The sequence below is a fragment of the Dendropsophus ebraccatus genome, chromosome 9, assembly GCF_027789765.1.
Source record: "Dendropsophus ebraccatus isolate aDenEbr1 chromosome 9, aDenEbr1.pat, whole genome shotgun sequence".
NCBI lineage: Eukaryota > Metazoa > Chordata > Amphibia > Anura > Hylidae > Dendropsophus > Dendropsophus ebraccatus.
In genome coordinates, this window is record NC_091462.1 from 119,037,153 (window position 1) to 119,055,614 (window position 18,462).

The following is an 18,462-nucleotide window of genomic DNA, read 5'->3' on the forward strand; positions in this document are numbered from 1 at the left end:
AGTCTTAAGTCAGGATTTGGAGATGTTGCATTTAGACAAAGGCCCCCTGCTCTGCCAATCCTACTCCTGGCTTGTGACTAAGGACGTCATCTTGGTGACTATGCTCCTGCATACTGTATGCCCCACGGGTGTGACAGCATTGACGGAGTTCCCTGTGAGTTCTGTTTTCTCTTGTCTTTTTTTGCAGTTTAGCCAAGACTGTACAGGGCCTTAAAAGTCAGAAAAAGTGGAGCAGTTCCCTCGTATAGTCCTCCTGAGTGGGAAGGGATGATCACTTTCCCATCTGAGGAGACTATTGCCACCTGTGGGTTTACGATTCTTGTGTCCAAGCCCCCTTTGGGTACTGTTCTGTTGCTTATCCGGAAGCATAAAATTTGACACCCCCTTATCTGCCCTTTATCTTCCCCTCTTACTTGGCTAAACATGGTGGACATGGTCATTTCGTAATCTTACTATGTAACTGGCTCCTCTTTCCCTCCTATAGATCTTGGCTCTCTGCTTTCACTACTTTACATGTTTCATCAGACAGACAGACAAGAAGACATTTCTTAACCAAAACACAAAAGGCAGAGACTGTAGAATTTGCATCTTCCACCCTCTTCTCGTACACAGCTTCCTCCTCTGTGAGCTGTAGAGCTCCATCTTCCTCTGATCAGCCCTGACTATGGATGCAGCTCCAAGGCTGGTCTGTATCGTCTATCTGGTGATCAGCTGGATATCTGGGACCATTCTCAATTCTTGGGTTGTCCTCACACATCTCCAGGACTGGAGAAGACCCAGAAGTGTTGGTATTTGTGACCAGATCACTTTCATCACGTCCGTCATCAATGTGGTCCTGCAGTTCTTCCTCACCATAGATGGAATGTTTGAGCGCTTTGATCTTTATCTTCAACTTCCTAAATATTTCTACTTATCTGTTTACACCTTCATCTTCTTCCTCTGTGACATTAGTTCCTGGCACACCACTTGGCTGGCCATCTCCTACTTCCTAAGACTGGTCAGTGTGTCTCATCCTTTCTTTCTTCGGCTGAGGTCCTGTTTCCCGTCCTCAGCCTTGCCCTTACTCCTCGCTTCTGTCCTGGGCTCCTTCCTCATTAATCTTCCTATTTATTTCACCACTCATGTTGACTTACTAAGATTTCCTACCAACGAGTCCTCCAGAGCCGACTACACAGAGGAGCTCCACCCATCCAGCATCCTCCTTCACGTTGTATTTAGCTGCTGTCTGCCCATAATCTTCACTCTCCCCTGCATTGGTCTCAGTGTCAAGTCTCTTCTGGGTCATGTGTGGAAGATGAGACAGAGCTCCTCTCAGTACAGCTTCTCTCCTCAGCTCCAGGCTCTGGTTCAGGCGGCCGGGACAATGATTCTTCGAGTAGTCGCAGAACTGACCTTCAACCTCATCATCACCGGTATCCTATCTACATCATACAACATGCCGCCGACAATGGTGACCATCGTATGGTTCTATATTATGACTTTCCCCACAGCTCAGTCTCTCATTTTAATAATGGGAAGCCCCAGACTCAGAAGCCAACTGCTCGGACATGGAGAACGCTCTACAAAGTGACATGATTCCTGGCTTTATATGAGCTCACTGGTACATCCACATAGAGATTTGCAATCCATCTCTTATATCTGAATTCTGTCTGCATTAAAATGATTAGAACTGATTCCTTATTGATTTTTGTTAACCCTTAAGCAGTTGCTTGGTCTGTTATGACCCTCATAGACGTTCAAAGTGACGGACTCTGTACTAAGAAACTGACTGTAGCTAGAAATGGGCAAAACAAACTGATCAAATACCAATTGAACCCGAACTTTAAAGGGGTTGTCCGGTATTTTTACATAACCTAGCATTGCACTGACCTCTGTGGTGCTGTATCCTCTATACCAGAGCTTCTCAAACAGTGAGGCGCCCCCTAGTTGTTGGTGAGGCCCAGCTCGGGAGCCAGTTTTTATACAAAAGTAACTATGATCTGCACAGTCCTCCAAAATCTCCATTTTAGCAACATTATAAATTTATTTCATACTTGCTTTATTAGTATATAGAGCTTGGGAGGCAGGTGAAAGGCGGCCCTAGCATTATTTTCAGCTTTTAAATGGACTTTCACTACAGATGGTGATGCCCAGGCGCCCTCTTGGTCAGTCTGGTGAGGCCCGGGCATTGCCTTGGTCTGTTGGGTGAGGCTCCAGTAGAAAAAGTTTGAGAAGCGCTGCTCTACACACACTTCTATACTTTATTTAGAGCTTATTGTGTTCTCAGGCTCAGTCACATGACCGCTCTGCCTGTGTTTTCTGTACTTCCTGTGATGTCACATGACCGCTCTTCCTGGGTTTTTTGTACTTCCTGTGATGTCACATGAGCGCTCTGCCACCCAGCTTCTTGTAGTCAGTAAGATGGAGATCATCCAGCTTTCCCAGCATCCTGTAGTCAGTATTGTAGCAATATGTATATGCTGTGTATGGCAGAACAAGTATGATGTGGTCACCCAGCTTTCCCAGCATCTTGTAGTCAGTATGATGGAGGTCACCCAGCTTTCTCAGCATCCTGTAGTCAGTATGATAGGGGTCACCCAGCTTTCCATGCATGGAGGTCACCCATCTTTCCCAGCATCATGTAGTCAGTATGATAGGGGGTCACCCAGCTTTCCCAGCATCTTGTAGTCAGTATGATGGAGGTCCCCCAGCTTTCCCAGCATTTTGTAGTCAGTATGATGGAGGTCACCCAGCTTTCCCAGCATATTGTAGTCAGTATCATAGGGGGTCACCCGGCTTTCCCAGCATATTGTAGTCAGTATCATAGGGGGTCACCCGGCTTTCCCAGCATCCTGTAGTCAGTATGATATGGAGTCACCCAGCTTTCCTAGGAGTATTGGCACCTCAGTATAAGCAGAGGTTGGGGAGATGAAGCATAGGCACAGTTGAAAACCTGGGAGAGCTGGATAACACTCTTTTTATTGGGGTAATATGCTGATACTGCTGTATGTAATATACTGGGGACACTAATACTTCTGTATAAAATATACTGGGGACAATAATACTGGAGACTGTAATGCTCCCTCTGTATTGTCCTTATTGTAAGGTCCATATAATGAGGACAATATAGGGACAATTCTCCCCCCCATGACAAACCACACCCACAATAGGCCACACCCCACTGAGGCCACACCCCTTTTTGTCAAAGCTAAAGTGTCACAGGAAAAAAATAATTTCTTATGTTGGCAACTATGCTGTAGTGTACATGTAATCCAGGACTACAACTCCTAACATGTACAGGTGTGCTGGGGTTTGTAGTCCTACTGTCCTATAGGACACATATCGCACTCTGATAGGTCACAGGGGAGGATGGACACCCAGGGATACAGGGGAGAATGGACGCCCGGGGACACAGGGGAGGATGGACGCCCGGGGACACAGAGGACGATGGACGCCCGGAACACAGAGGATGATGGACGCCCGGAGACACAGAGGACGATGGACGCCCGGAGACACAGAGGATGATGGACGCCCACTCTGATAGGTCACAGGTCAGATATCCCACTCTGATAGGTCACATTCCACACTCTGATCGGGGACACAGGGGAGGATGGATGCCCAGGGATACAGGGGAGGATGGACACCCAAGGTTACAGGGGAGGATGGACGCCCGGGGACACAGGGGAGGATGGATGCCCGGGGACACAGAAGAGGATGGACGCCCGGGGACACAGAGGATGATGGACGCTCGGGGACAGAGGATGATGGACGCCCGGGGACACAGAGGATGATGGACGCCCGGGGACACAGAGGAGGGAGGAGGTCCAGGGGACACAGAGGAGGGAGGAGGCCCTGGGGGACACAGAGGAGGATGGACGCCCGGGGACACAGAGGAAGATGGACGCCCTGGGACAGAGAGGTGACAAAAGGTCAGAGAAAATCACAAAGGGAAAGGGACAGATTACAAATTATTCCCTAATCTATTAAGAAAGAGATGTTGGACAACTGCTTTAAGGTTGTCTCCCCGGCCTGCTGACTACAATTACTTGGCCTGTTCCTCGCTTCCTCGCTGCCTCGCTCTGACCAGCTGCTGTTCACACTGGGACCAGACATGTGAAGCCACCTGGTGTCCTCTAGCCGCAGAAGTCCAGCATCCTGGAGCAGGAGAAAGGCCTTGAGGGTCTGTTACAACCACTCAGTACTGCCACCCTATGTCACCCCGATAGGGACGTAGTTCTAGGCTCTCTTCTACACTTAGTCCAGTTCAGTTCTGCCCCCCCCCCCCCCTCACACACACACACACAGACACACTCACACTTTGACTATATAGGGATGTTGTTCTAGGCTCTCTTCTATACAGCCCCTCTATTCCAACCATCTCTAGGGCCACAAGGACTTAGTGAAGTTGGGGGTTAGTTCATACCCTCAGCTATATCATGGACTGTTTGGGATTTACCATGCCCTATGGGCCCCAGCATAGTGGTTATATGTGACCTCACTCTATATAACAGTAGGTATTGGCAGCTCACTGGTTATTTCCATTATTGCTTACTCCCCTAGATTATAACCCACACAGGATAAGACATGAGACATCTCTCGACTATCTTAGCAGTTACTGTCGGCCTTGCAGGTGTTGGCATTTGTTAGGGCTTTAGGCTGGTGACCTGGGGGCGACCATGTGTGTTTATGGATTTTTTAGTGTAGCGCCTGTTTTACGTTTTTTCATTGCAGTTGTCATCTTAGCATCTGCTTTGGTATTTTCCACATTGGTGGAATAGTGAACATTAGATAAGTTATATGGATAATGTATAGGGGATGTGTTAGAGCTCATGTGAAAATAAATAAAGTAGTGGGCAGGTTTGTGGCCAGGAATGGGGGTTTGGTGGTGCATCACGCTGATCTAGAAGTGTCTTCGAATGAGTTCTTGTGTGCGGATGGAATTCACCTAAACGCCTTGGGGGTTGGATTTGTGGACTTTGGTGATTAAGGAGGCGATGGAGTAGGACCTTGAGTTGTGAAGGGATGATCATGGGTGAGGAGTCACCAATGTTCGCTTTGGCAGTTGTGGGAAGGGGATTTCTAGGCACCTCTAAAAGTGGGATACAGTTTTAGGTTGTGTGGGGAAATATTTTACCTGTAGTTAGTGAGTGAGAGATCCTGTGACCAAGGTCAGAGAGGGGAAGTTTTGGCTTCAATGCATTATGTCCATGGGTCAGATGGTTACGAATGGGGTAAAGTTGGTGGCCTCCCTGGTGGTTAGAGACTGTAGTTATTTGTATCTTCCCCCCTCTTCTCCTTCACAGCTTCTTCCCCTCTGCAACCAACCGCAGAGCCTTGTCTTCTTAGAATGAGCCTTCCCTATGTTTGTGGCTCAGGACATCATCTTACTGGTGTATCTGGTGATCAGCTGTATATCAGGGACCATTCTCAATTCATAATTCATAATTTACTTCCAGGACTGGAGAGGACATAGAAGTGTTGGTATTTGTGGTCAGATCACTTTCATCATGTCCTCAATGTGGTGCTGCAGTTTTCCCTCACCATGGATGGGATATTTTAACTCCCTAAAGAGATCCACTTATCTGTTTATACCTTCACCTTCTTCCTAGTTGACTTGTGACTCCCGGTGTCTGATTAAGGCAATTTTTGGTCTTATCAACATTTTCTACCCTCATTTTAAAGCCATTTTTGTGGCTCAAAGTTCAGATCCCCATTGACTTCATTGGGATTCTGGTCTGTTTGAAAGTTTGGGTAAAAGTCTAGGTCGACAAACTTTTTTTATTTGAGGTTGAATATCCATGGGTGCGCTCTAGTGATCACCACGATGTGTAGTAGGGTATATGTGATCACCACGATGTGTAGTAGGGCATATGTGATCACCACGATGTGTAGTAGGGCATATGTGATCACCACGATGTGTAGTAGGGCATATGTGATCACCACGATGTGTAGTAGGGCATATGTGATCACCACGATGTGTAGTAGGGCATATGTGATCACCACGATGTGTAGTAGGGCATATGTGATCACCACGATGTGTAGTAGGGCATATGTGATCACCACGATGTGTAGTAGGGCATATGTGATCACCACAAGTGCCTGGACGGCATGAGCTCTAACTGTTGCACTTAACAGCAGGCAAATCAGTGCTAAATCTTTGTTTGGATAGTCAAATCCTGACATAATTTTTTGCACAGCACAGAGTAACCAAGATGAATGTTCTCCTGTTACCTCCCGAAGCTTCATCCTTTTACATGCATCATCTGATCAGACAAGTATTAGACTGGGAAATGAACAGCTGTCAGACAAAGGGAGACAGTGAAGGCAGAAGCTTGGACGAAGGGATCTAATAATCGGTGGCATCAGTGGAGACGTGTCCTGTCCTCTCACATAGTGGAGAAGTGTCCTGTCCTCTCACGGAGTGGAGAAGTGTCCTGTCCTCTCACGGAGTGGAGAAGTGTCCTGTCCTCTCACTGAGTGGAGAAGTGTCCTGTCCTCTCACAGATTGGAGAAGTGTCCTGTCCTCTCACAGATTGGAGACGTGTCCTGTCCTCTCACGGGGTGGAAACGTGTCCTGTCCTCTCACAGAGTGGAGAAGTGTCCTGTCCTCTCACGGGGTGGAGAAGTGTCCTGTCCTTTCACAGATTGGAGACTTGTCCTGTCCTCTCACGGAGTGGAGACGTGTCCTGTCCTCTCACGGGGTGGAGAAGTGTCCTGTCCTTTCACAGATTGGAGACTTGTCCTGTCCTCTCACGGAGTGGAGACGTGTCCTGTCCTCTCACGGAGTGGAGACGTGTCCTGTCCTCTCACGGAGTGGAGACGTGTCCTGTCCTCTCACGGGGTGGAGAAGTGTCCTGTCCTCTCACTGAGTGGAGAAGTGTCCTGTCCTCTCACAGAGTGGAGACGTGTCCTGTCCTCTCACAGGGTGGAGAAGTGTCCTGTCCTCTCACAGATTGGAGACTTGTCCTGTTCTCTCACGGAGTGGAGACGTGTCCTGTCCTCTAACATTTTACTGACTCCTTTTTTCTCTCCTCTGATCTATAAGAGAGAGTTTTTCTGTAGAAGGATTCTTCGGCTTGGACACAATGATTTCTGCTCTGAGGATGTTCAGGTTAGCACTCATGATCCTCTCAGGTGTGTTTGGGACCTTACTGAACTTCTCCATTGTGGTTGTGTATTTCGACCTCTGGAGGAAGGTGGGTGATGGGTGCAGGTATAATGTCATCCTGTTGATCATCGGCCTTGTGAACCTCTCCTACCAATGTTGCCTCACCATCGATAATGTTTTCAAATTTTCTCAGATATATGAATTGTTTGACAAAAAGTTTTGTCTGTTGCTCTTCAGCCTCCAATTTGCACTGATTGGACTAAGTCTGTGGAACACAGTGTGGCTCTCTATACTCTACTGTGTGCGGCTGGTCAATTCCTCCCAATGGTTGTTCCTTAGGATAAAGGAGAAGTTCTTCTGCTTTCTTCCTCAGCTCATGGTGGGGTCCGTGCTTTGGTCAATATCCATTGCTTTGCCAATATTCTGGGAGACCAGCATGGAAACCCCCCAAAACAACACTGATTATATGACCATCTGCAGCTACAACATGAACGTCTATTATATCATCCCCAGCCTACTGCTCGGAGTCGCCATTCCTGTTTCCATCACCTGCTTCTCCATTGGCCTCAGTGTTCGGACTCTGGTCAGACATATTTTTAGCATGCGTAATTCCCACATCACGTCTCCGCAGCTCCAGGGACATTTCCAAGCTGTCAGGACATTGAGCGTACGCGTGTTCTTAGAAATAGTTTTCTTTATTGTGATTGTAATGGTAACGTTTACATCGCTGAGGTCTAATCCCACCATGGAAGCCATCTGCTGGGTCAACATCATGATCTACCCCACCTCCCAGGCTCTTATTTTAGTCTTTGGGAACCCGACCTTGAAGAAGAAGTTATGTGATTGTCTTATGATTTGGAAAAGACTGTAAAAGGTTTCGATTTTCAGGTGCACCAAACAATAGAGACTGTTAGTATTCTAAAGAGTAAGGGCTGGACTGTGACAGTCTCTATTGTTTGGTGCACCTTACAGTTCAGCCATGCGTTCCTCTAGTGTGAATACACAATCTTTCTACCTGTATTTTTGTGTAAATTGCGCAGACTGGATCCCGTCCTGGGGACATTTCTGCCTCTTTGCCTCACATTGTACTTTGTGCCGTTATTCTGCTTGTGCTGCATTGTATCTTATGATTGTTACTTATCATATGTAGCTGTCCTGTAGCTGTCCTGTAGCTGTCCTGTAGCTGTCCTGTAGCTGTCCTGTAGTTGTCCTGTAGCTGTCATGTAGCTGTCTTGTAGCTGTCTTGTAGCTGTCCTGTAGTTGTCCTGTAGCTGTCCTGTAGTTGTCCTGTAGCTGTCCTGTAGCTGTCCTGTAGCTGTCCTGTAGCTGTCCTGTAGCTGTCCTGTAGCTGTCCTGTAGCTGTCCTGTGGCTGTCCTGTGGCTGTCCTGTAGCTGTCCTGTGGCTGTCCTGTGGCTGTCCTGTAGCTGTCCTGTAGCTTTTCTGTAGCTGTCCTGTAGCTGTCCTGTGGCTGTCCTGTGGCTGTCCTGTAGCTGTCCTGTAGCTGTCCTGTGGCTGTCCTGTAGCTTTTCTGTAGCTGTCCTGTGGCTGTCATGTAGCTGTCCTGTGGCTGTCCTGTAGCTGTCCTGTAGCTGTCCTGTAACTGTCATGTAACTGTCATGTAGCTGTGTGCTGTGGTATTTTCAGAAATATATGATGCTGGGCACCTTGAAGCTCTTTCCATCCTGCTATCTGTAAGGACAGTTTTTTGATGGATCGCTCCTAGATCTGGTCTATATGATGAGTTACTGGAGACTGAAATAAAGCAATTAATGTTATTGTATTATTGTGCCTGATGCTTTCTACTTCTGGATTCTTCATAATCTTTGAGATACATAGTAACACAGTCCTTTGCTGCTCCGGTCACCACTTTAACCTTCCTCAGTCGGACCTCCTTCCATGACGGAGGGTCACACCATGAGTGATGTCATCGCCTGCCGCTACGTCAGGACTCAGCCGTCCTCTGTTACTCCTAGCTTCTTATGTTGCCTTTTATACTAGGTGACGGCCTTCTTAGTCAGTGACCGGCTACAGTGGTGTCCTGCTTCAGTCAATGATTGGATTCGCTGATGATCACTGATCAGACAAGCTCACCTCGAAAAGCAACAAGTGGGGGGCTGGAAGACATCACACTGGCTTCCCTGAGGGGGTGAGGTGGATCAGTATAACTATATCTATCTATATATTGGGTCTATAAATATTTGTTGGGGGACTGTCCGTACGTGGCCAGCACTTGCTTTGTCCAAGACGGTTTTAGGGGATACACTGAGACAGTCGAACATTCTCATTCCATAGACTATTGCTGTCTATATAAGTAAGAGGGATTGTGGGAAAGTTTATAAATCACTGCACAGAAACAGCAGGGTCACAGTTTACAGAGGAAACCAGGAAGTGATCAGATCCATGGGGGAGAAGAACAGTACATGAATGTAAGTTATTCTACCACCTTTGCTTTCTGGAGAAAAAAAAACCTTTAAAGGGAACCAATCATCGCAAAATTGGCCCTGACCCTATAAACATACCATAATATAGCCAGCAGCATTGTTCCCAGACAGATAAATATTCTGTTACTGTGTTACACATATGTGGTAAGAAGCCGCCACACCGTACGTTGTCCCTGCTGTGCTGTATGAGTGTGCTGTGGTGAGCTCTCCCTGGTAGACCGAAGCCACCATACCGTACACTGTCCCTGCTGTGCTGTACGAGTGGGCTGTGGTGAGCTCCCCCTGGTGGCCATAAGCCCCCACATCATACGTTGTCCCTGCTGTGCTGAACGAGTGTGCTGTGGTGAGATCCCCGTGGTGGCTGGAAGTCGCCATACTGTACACTGTCCCTGCTGTGCTGTACAAGTGTGCTGTGGTGAGCTCCCCCTGGTGGCCGGAAGCCACCATACTGTACACTCTGTCCCTGCTGTGCTATACAAGTGTGCTCTGGTAAGCTCCCCCTGGTGGCCGGAAGATGCCATACTGTACACTCTGTCCCTGCTCTGCATGTAACGTGAATTCTTCTTCATGGAAACATAATACATCCCCTGAAAATTTCCCCTAGAATTCTCTTGGGAATATACTTCACAGCTTATCACGGGTAGACCAAACATACTGTCTCTGTATGCTTTAGACTTGACTTTACTTACCTGACTTGAAGTAGTGGGAATGTAGACTGATGGCTGCTTAAGCGTTAGTGGGGCCTATCCAGACCCTAAGGTTTTCAGATATAGGGGCTTGACTAGGGGCTTGACTAGAGGCATTGTAGAGCCCAGTCGTAAACCCAGCTCCACAACTCCAAAGACGGGAAGAAACCTCTTACTTCTCTCCCCCCTTGAGATACGAAGCCCACCCCTGGACTATTCTCCCCCAGCCGTCCACCTCCCGGCTCGGAGGCTTCAAGCCAAAACTTTTGGCTACCACACTTTACCAACTCTCGGTTGTTATACCATAAGAGAGCCCCAAAATTGCGCCAGCCGCGCACAAAGTTGCTACCATAATCGAGATAGGGGAAGTCATACCCTGTGATGCCCCCTCCCATCCCTCACCAATTTACCACCAACTTCAAGGACCTCCCCCACCATCACGAGCAGGCCTTGACACCTCATGCCGCCTGCGAGTTGCCTCACACCACCAGCGCCCTCTCAATTCCTTCCTGGAGACCTAGCGCCCACAGAACCGATCCCACAACGTTTAGATGGACCCCTTCCCCCAACCAAAATGCCCCTCTACCATCTTCTAGATCCACATGCCTTACCGCCAAGCCCCCATTCCGGACCACAAAAGCCGATACAGCATGATTGACTTTTATGCAAGCCTTGTTTAACCTCTCCACCGACCTGGCCGTTCACCAGCACATCCGAGGGACAATCTCGGACCAAACTATGATCAAACCTGGAAACTGAACCCAAAGCCTCAGAAGATCATGCCGTATGTCCCTGATTAACTCCCGTATAGGGCGGACACCCAGATCATTACCCCCCCCCCCCCTAAGACGTCGGGGGCACGGTCCTGGACAGCAAAACGGTATACCTCTGAGAGAACTCTGTTCCAGACCATACCTCTGAGGCCCAGCCAGCGCACCACTGCAGTGTTTCTGGAAAACCCGAGCTGCTTTCCGTCCGGCCGTATATCCGCCCGCCAGGCCCCCCTAGCCACGAAGGAATGGCCCAATATCCACACCAAGCAGAGGCTGCCATCTGAAAAGAGAACCACAGCAACACAACCAAATCACCATTTTATAAAGCAAACCAAGAGACCCCCCCCCTTAACAACATTCACTCCTACCGCCACATAACCGTGATACTAACAACAGCAACTGTGGACGAACATAGGATCTGTACCTGCTAGATTCCCACCTCCCAATGCACCGGACCACATCAGCCTCCAACCTCCATCCAGCTGCTTTGGTAGCCGCCGATTCTGAAGGAGTGGGGCGCAAAACAGGCACAAAAAACTGCTGTGAATTGATACCGAGACAGGGACAGGGACAGAACAATGGTGACACCCCCCACCCCCCCACCTGGGTGTACCCGCAAGTAATCCCCTAAACAGCGGACCGGACACATAACTGCCCCCTGCAACGATCCCAGCGTAACACGCGGCCCCCTACCCAACTGATCCATTTTTTACTTCTGCAACCAAAACTCCAGTCTACCCGGATACAGCACCACCCGCCCGCCACCTTCTTACTAGGGGCCACCAACTCACCCACTCGCATAGCCCCAAAAAACGCAAGGGAGAATGCCACCCGAAATAAAACAGCTTCAAAAGGCGAGCTACAAACAGCATCGAGAACCCCACCCACACGCTCCAACAACTAAAAAGAAACAGGCCTTCGGGAATCCTGCATCACCCTACCCCGCCTAAAACCTCTAAGCGCTTGGCCGACCACAAAATCCTTAGTAATGTTCCTCATCCTTCTCAATTTAAAACCACAAGCCAGCCCCGCCATAACTCTATTCAGCCTTGCTACCGACCATCCTTCCCCTGACACATGCCCCAACCAACGCAGCAGAGCCACCACCCTCTCTTCATCACTATCCCCAACACCCAATGACAGCACCCATTCCGACCACAAACCCCAAGCCACCTCATAAGCCGCCCACGTACCCGACGACAAGGAATTACGAATCAATCCCCCTGCTGCTCGTAGGGCAATCTCCACAGATGCCCCAGGCACACCATCCCCAACGGCCGCGTCAGTGTACAAGTCACAGTCCGCATTCTCCACCACTCCAGTCAGCATCATGGATCGGCCATTATAGTGTTCAAGGAAAACAGCCAGGCCATCCCTATGTTCCCTGGTAAGACGCACAAAATGGTGCGCAGCTTTCACACCCGAAGTTGCCCCAGCCAACCTCCGGAAAAAAACCCGTCCCATAGGGATGATCCGGCATGCAAAGTTTAATTTCCCTAGCAATGACTGCAAGTCCCTGAGCAGGATCTTTTTGAGGCCACGCTCCCTTCTCACCTCATGCCTCAAGGACACCAATTTGTCCTCCGGCAGCCGACATTCCATTTTTTCAGAATCAAGAGTAATTCCCAAAAAATTCAGGGACGTTGCAGGCCCTCAGTTTTTTCCGGGGCCAGTGGAACCCCAAACGACTGAGCCACCCATTCCACGGTACTCAGCAGCATGTGACACACTGAGGAGCTAGCAGGACCTATGCACAGGAAGTCGTCCAGGTAGTGGATAACAGACTTCAACCCCGATCTGTCCCGTACCACCCACTCCAAAAACGAACTAAAAGTCTCAAAGTAAGCACATGAGATAGAACATCCCATGGGCAAACAACGATCGGCATAGTAAGCATCGTCCCAGTAGCAGCCCAGTAAGCCCACGCTGTCCGGATCGACAGGCAAAAGCCGAAACGCCGTTTCCATGTCGGTCTTGGCCACAAGTGCCCCTCGTCCATCTCACCCATCTCACGGCTTCATTGAAACATGTGCATACCACGGAGCAAAGCTCCGGGTCTATGCCATCATTAATCGACATACCCCTGGGATGAGAAAGATGATGGATGAGCCGAAATTTATTCGGCTCTTTCTTGGGCACCACCCCCAAGGGAGATACCACAAAATCTGCCACCGGCGGAGCAGCAAAGGGCCCAGCCATCCTATCCAATTCAACCTCCTTCCTCAGCTTGTCAGACACAACCCCTGAATGCAAATAAGCAGACTTCAAATTTCTAATCGTAGGAGGTACGTGTGCTGGGGCCAGAATAACAAACCCATCCCGAAAACCCCGTATCAACAAATCCGCCTTCTGCCTATGCGAGAATCTAAGTAGATGCAGGAGCATCGCGGCAAGAATCACCGGCGTCACCTCCTTTTGCAGCACTACCTCCTCCAACCCTCCCCTTGCCTTTTTTTTTTAAAACATCTCCCCGAACCTTGGGAAGAGGCATTACATGTCGAGCAGGCATGTTTGAACTTACAACTGGCGCCAAACTTACACTGCCCATCATTAAATTGCCAGCAGAAACCGGACTTCTTTCCACCCTGCTGGCCACTCTGGGAAGTCGAGGAAGTGGCTTGGCCGGCCGAGCCGGCCCCCGCTTGAAAGGGCTGGTCATACCTCACAGGAGCCATGACTCTAAGCCATTACCCTATATCCTTATGATAACATTTTATGCCTGACCGAATTGCCCTCCGCTGCCTGAACTGCTCATCATAACGGAGCCATGCCTGACCTCCGTATACCCGATGAGCCTTGCTGATAGCGTCCATGTAACAAAAAAGGGCCGAACTCTCCAATGACGCTCGCCATAATGGCAAACGCCTGGAGCCAATTCATAAAAGTTTGTGGAATAAGCCTCCACCTCCTCTTTTCCTCCTCTTCTTTCTTACTGTCTTCCTTCTTTCCCTTATCAAGATTAAATTTCTCTAAGGGCAAAAGGGAAAAAATTTCGACGTACTCATCATGCCAAATCTTTTCCCTTGCTTCCTGTTTCAAATGGGCGCCCAATGCGCCCTCGAAACAGACATGTACCTCGCCTCGGGCCCTGTCATCTAACTTAACCAGATCCCCTTCCTGCTCCTTTTTTTTGTCTGCACCCAAACGGCCACCCCACCCCGAGCGGGCCCACTCCCCAGACCAGCAGCCGAAGCTTCCGACCGTTCAGGTACCCACGTAGCAACCGGGTTACCCCCTCCCCCCAAAGCACTCCCCGCTTCACAGCAAGCCAACAACGCACAAACACAGCTAACCAATTCACCCACACTCTCACTCAAACTAGTCGCCCCTTCACCCGCTGCAGCTGCAGTCACAGACCCCGAACCTAGCAAGGAACTAACCCCCACACCCTGAGACATAAGAATTGGGGGAAACGGACAAGACAGGGACATATACTCACCAGGCTGTGCAGGGGCTGTGGGCCCGCCTTCCGACGAAGGAAACTCCAGACGACGATCCTCCAGCACCACAGGATCCACGTGGTCGGAAAGCAGCAGCTGTTCTCCCTCACGATCTGCGTCGTCACTGGCAGCTGGGCTCTGGGACACAAGTAGGCCCTGGGGATCAGCCAGGCCATCGGGCCGGTAATACTGTGGGGGAGGGGCTACACAGTCCTGCACCCCGGGTTCCTGCTGCCTGGCGCCGGATGTCATGGGCAGGGGAATGGGGTGGACTTCTGCTGCCACCTGGATCATCTGGCGTGAGGCAGGCTGCCTGGCCGGCACTTCACCAGGCACCCCCGCAGAGGAGCTGAGGGGAGACTATGCAGAGGTGGAGGCCGATCGTCCCCTGTGGCTGGAAGGAGGACTGGACATCACCGCTAGGCCCAGCTGCCGTGTCAGATTTCTCCTGGTCCGGGACCGGCGCCCGTAAGCGGAACGCTGGTTACCTGGAACCGAAGGGTCCCTTTTGGGGCTCTGTGTGTGTGGCCGGGATCTGGGCATGGCAGGTTCCGGACTCAGTCTGACGGGAGGCCGGGACCTGCGTGCCCTGCACCGAGGCCCTGGGGATGGGGGATCAGGGACAGAAGGCGCCTCAGCGATCAGACCTTCCAGACGCCGCTGCAGCAATCCTTGGTCACTGCCAGCAGCAGCCCGGAACTGCTCCAGGAGGGTATCGATCAACGCCATAGCTGCTCTGCAGGGGAAGGTAAGGGGAGGTGCAACTCACGGCTCCCACTCAACTGAGGCCTGAGATGCGAAGCCAGCCCTTTTATTAACTATCCCCCGCCCCCAGGCCCCCACCACGTTATCAGGTCCTGCCTACAAGCCCAAGTCATGCGGGCCTGCACGCAGGCCTGCTGCCACGCTCCGGCCCTTCTTTAGAGAATGAGTGTCTGCCCCCACCGGTATGAACTTCCACCTAATGCTGTCAGTTGGCACAGATAGACACAGATTTGGGAACGTAGGCCCCACCTTGTGGGAAGAACTAGCCATTAGGGAGACCCCTAAGGAATACAAAAAGTAAAGTATAGGTGTCTCTTGTGGTCCTATAAATCTCAAAAGATATAGCAACAAGAATATAAATAAGTCTGTCCTAAAAGTGCCTTGTGAATGGCCCAATACTTTAATCTAGACATATAAATTCACATAAAAAAAGCATACAGCACACCACGAGACCCCTGTGATAGTATTGAAATGATATTATAAATAAAAAAAAAAACAACAGATACTTAAAGGAGAAATCTGGGGGTAGGCAAAAAAGTTATTTTGGGCTGGGGGAACATAAAAAGAAGTCATATTCACCTGCTCTGGCATCCGCACAGTGCCTCATCACACTCCTGGACCCCAGCGGGATGTCTTTTCAGCTCCCCTCCAGCTATGTCACAACAAGATTGACAGATGCCCTTTCGGTTGTGTCAGCTTTTTTGCGCCATATTCAATAATGTGTCTGTTCCCTTTAGTAAATCTGGAATGTTTTTCACACAACAAAACTAAAATTCATGTCACCTATGGATGCTGGTTTCTTTTTTGTGGAAAAAATGGCGGCCTAAGGCCATGTATAGAGTTGAATAAAATTACCATCAAGGACACGCACCCACTCCCTCTGATTCTGGATTTTCGGAACCAGGTGGTAGGCGCCCTACGGTTATCCAAGATCGATCTCCTAAGTTCTTCATCGTACCCAACCAGGAAACTCTCGTCCGTTTAAGAAGTGACTGATAAACTGTGCACAGTTTGGGCAAGTAGTCTTGTGACTCTAAAACATGGCCAACAAAATCAAATCAGACATGCCAATCATAAACGACATCCTGGGCCTTATAATGGGGTTGGGGACAAGGTGTGGTTGTCTACAAAGAACTACGAAGACTCTGTGTTCCCTCAGCAAAGTTCTCTCCTCATTTCATAGGCCCCTTTCCAATTGCTGAAATAATAAATCCAATTTAATTCAGATTACAGTTGCCTTGTTTCTTGCAAATCCACCCTGTATTCCACAAATCTCTGCCCAAAAAAGATATCCCGCCTGCAATCTCAAGTCCTCAAACTCCTCCTCTGGTCATTCAGGGGGAATTACAGTTTGAAGTGGAGACGATTTTGTATTCCCGGAGGATCCGTAGTTCCTTACAGTATTCTGTGCATTGGAAGGGTTACAGTCCAGAGAAGTGGACTTGGGTGACAGCTAGGGACCTCCATGCCACTGGCTTGGTTAGGAAATTCCATTTACTGTATCCTTCCAAGACTGGTGGTTCCCGTGAGGGTCCAGAAGCCCCTCCTCAAGGGGTTGTGGTGGGGTCTGTCATCAGCCAGGCCGCATGCTCGGCTCCCGACACTGGCAGAGCTGACGGCAGGACTCCTAGACACGCTGATGGGGTGTCCCTGACAGCTGGTTGCTAGGGGCGCATCGGCAGCGTCCATAGCTTTCGTGCCGCGGCCCAGACTTCTCTGCATCTGGCCGGCACAGCTGATACCAGTCAGTTCTATGGTGTATCCTGGGGCCTGAAGTTTTAGCCCTAATCATGTCCTGGGGCTGGGTCTTTGGCCTCAATGAGACTATGACCCCTATCATGCTCCCTTGTCTGCGATAGAGCCTCTTTAGAGTGTGACTTATCTAGCGTTATATCCTGCTTACATATTCCCTCGTTTCTCTAACTTTGGCTTGACTTCATGACGTTTCTCCCCCACTTCTGTACGGCTACGACTGATAGTTATTGACCCGGATTGTTTACCTTGAGTATATTGGGGAAGATTTATCAAAGGGTGTAAAATTTAGGGCCCTATTCCACTGAACAATTATCGGCAGATACGGGCGATATTTGTCCCGTGGAATAGGAGGCAACGATCAACCAACCTCGTTCATGCCGGCTGATCATTGAATTTATTTGTCTTTCAACATGTTGAAAGACAAACGACTTATATATCAGCGATCTGCTGCCATCGCAGCCACCGCCGGCATATCCTTTTGCGCTGCCTGGATGATCAGCGATCACCCGGCTAGCCCCCCCCCACGCCCCCTTGTTTGCTCCTCACTGTCGGCCCGTGTAACAGTGCCTTTAGACTGGTGCAAACTGGCCACAGCAACCAATCACAGCTCAGCTTCCAGATCTGGTGAAAGGAAAGAGGAGCTGTGATTGGTTGCTGTGGCCAGTTTGCACCAGTTTAAATTTTACACCCTTTGATAAATCCCCCCCCTTGTGTTTTGTTTGTTCTGTCTTTGTCCCTTTGTTTCACTCATCTGGGTTAGGGACTGGACTTTCGCCCAGTTACCGCTGCTGCCTAGGGAAGATAATGGTAAGTAGGAAGGGACTGCGGGTTCCAATGTAGGGCTTCACCTGTCCTGTGTCTTTTAGTCCCATCCTAACATCCAGCCTATTCACTGTAGCCGCTAGTGTTGGACATGGGTCAGTCTGAGGGTGTGTAAACTATATGAAGTTAGGAGTAGGAGAGATTGACAAATTTGTCTTTTTGATTATATGACGATGGGAATCACACACTGAACTTGGAGGAGACAGCTAAGCCACCATGAGTGAATTCAAGAAGGACAGATGTTGGAGGTTACATCACGTAGGCTTCATGTGACTGGTATATAAGGAAAGAGAGTTGTTTGCATATCATCAGTCCATATGTCATGTTACATGTGAGTCACCTGAAATTCAATACTTTGAGGATTTGCATAGATTTTAATCCAAGTCTTATAAGAAGACATCCATGTCTGAACCTCATTATTAGTGAGGATTGTCAGCAGTCTTCACCAACCTTCTCTTATAACTGGATGAACAGAAGAAGATGGAACCAGATTCATCAGTGGTCTCCATAAGTGGTGGAGCAAGGAATCTCTGTACGCTGGACACCAGGGGATGTGATCAGAAGGTTATAGAAGGTCCATAAAGACTTTTTTTACACGTTTTTTTCTTTGAGAATTCTGGATGAGATCACTTTTTGCTCTCCAAGTGTAAAAGGTGAAGTATAGAAGGAGAACCTCTTGAGATAATGGAAGG

General features: G+C 49.3%; 2 protein-coding genes across 2 annotated transcripts; both read left to right on the plus strand.

Moving 5' to 3' along the window:
- Window positions 1–664: 664 nt before the first annotated feature.
- LOC138801932 (taste receptor type 2 member 9-like) lies at window positions 665–1,570 on the plus strand. The gene has a single exon (XM_069985028.1). The coding sequence runs from the start codon at window positions 665–667 to the stop codon at window positions 1,568–1,570; it is 906 nt and encodes a 301-aa protein (XP_069841129.1).
- A 5,494-nt stretch (window positions 1,571–7,064) lies between these two features.
- LOC138801933 (taste receptor type 2 member 40-like) lies at window positions 7,065–7,958 on the plus strand. Its single transcript, XM_069985029.1, has one exon. It carries the CDS (start codon window positions 7,065–7,067, stop codon window positions 7,956–7,958), a length of 894 nt encoding a protein of 297 aa, XP_069841130.1.
- Window positions 7,959–18,462: the final 10,504 nt, after the last annotated feature.

Coding starts and splice junctions, on each gene's coding strand:
- LOC138801932 (XM_069985028.1), top strand. CDS start 665: ATGGATGCAGCTCCAAGGCTGGTCTGTATCGTCTATCTGGTGATCAGC.
- LOC138801933 (XM_069985029.1), top strand. CDS start 7,065: ATGATTTCTGCTCTGAGGATGTTCAGGTTAGCACTCATGATCCTCTCA.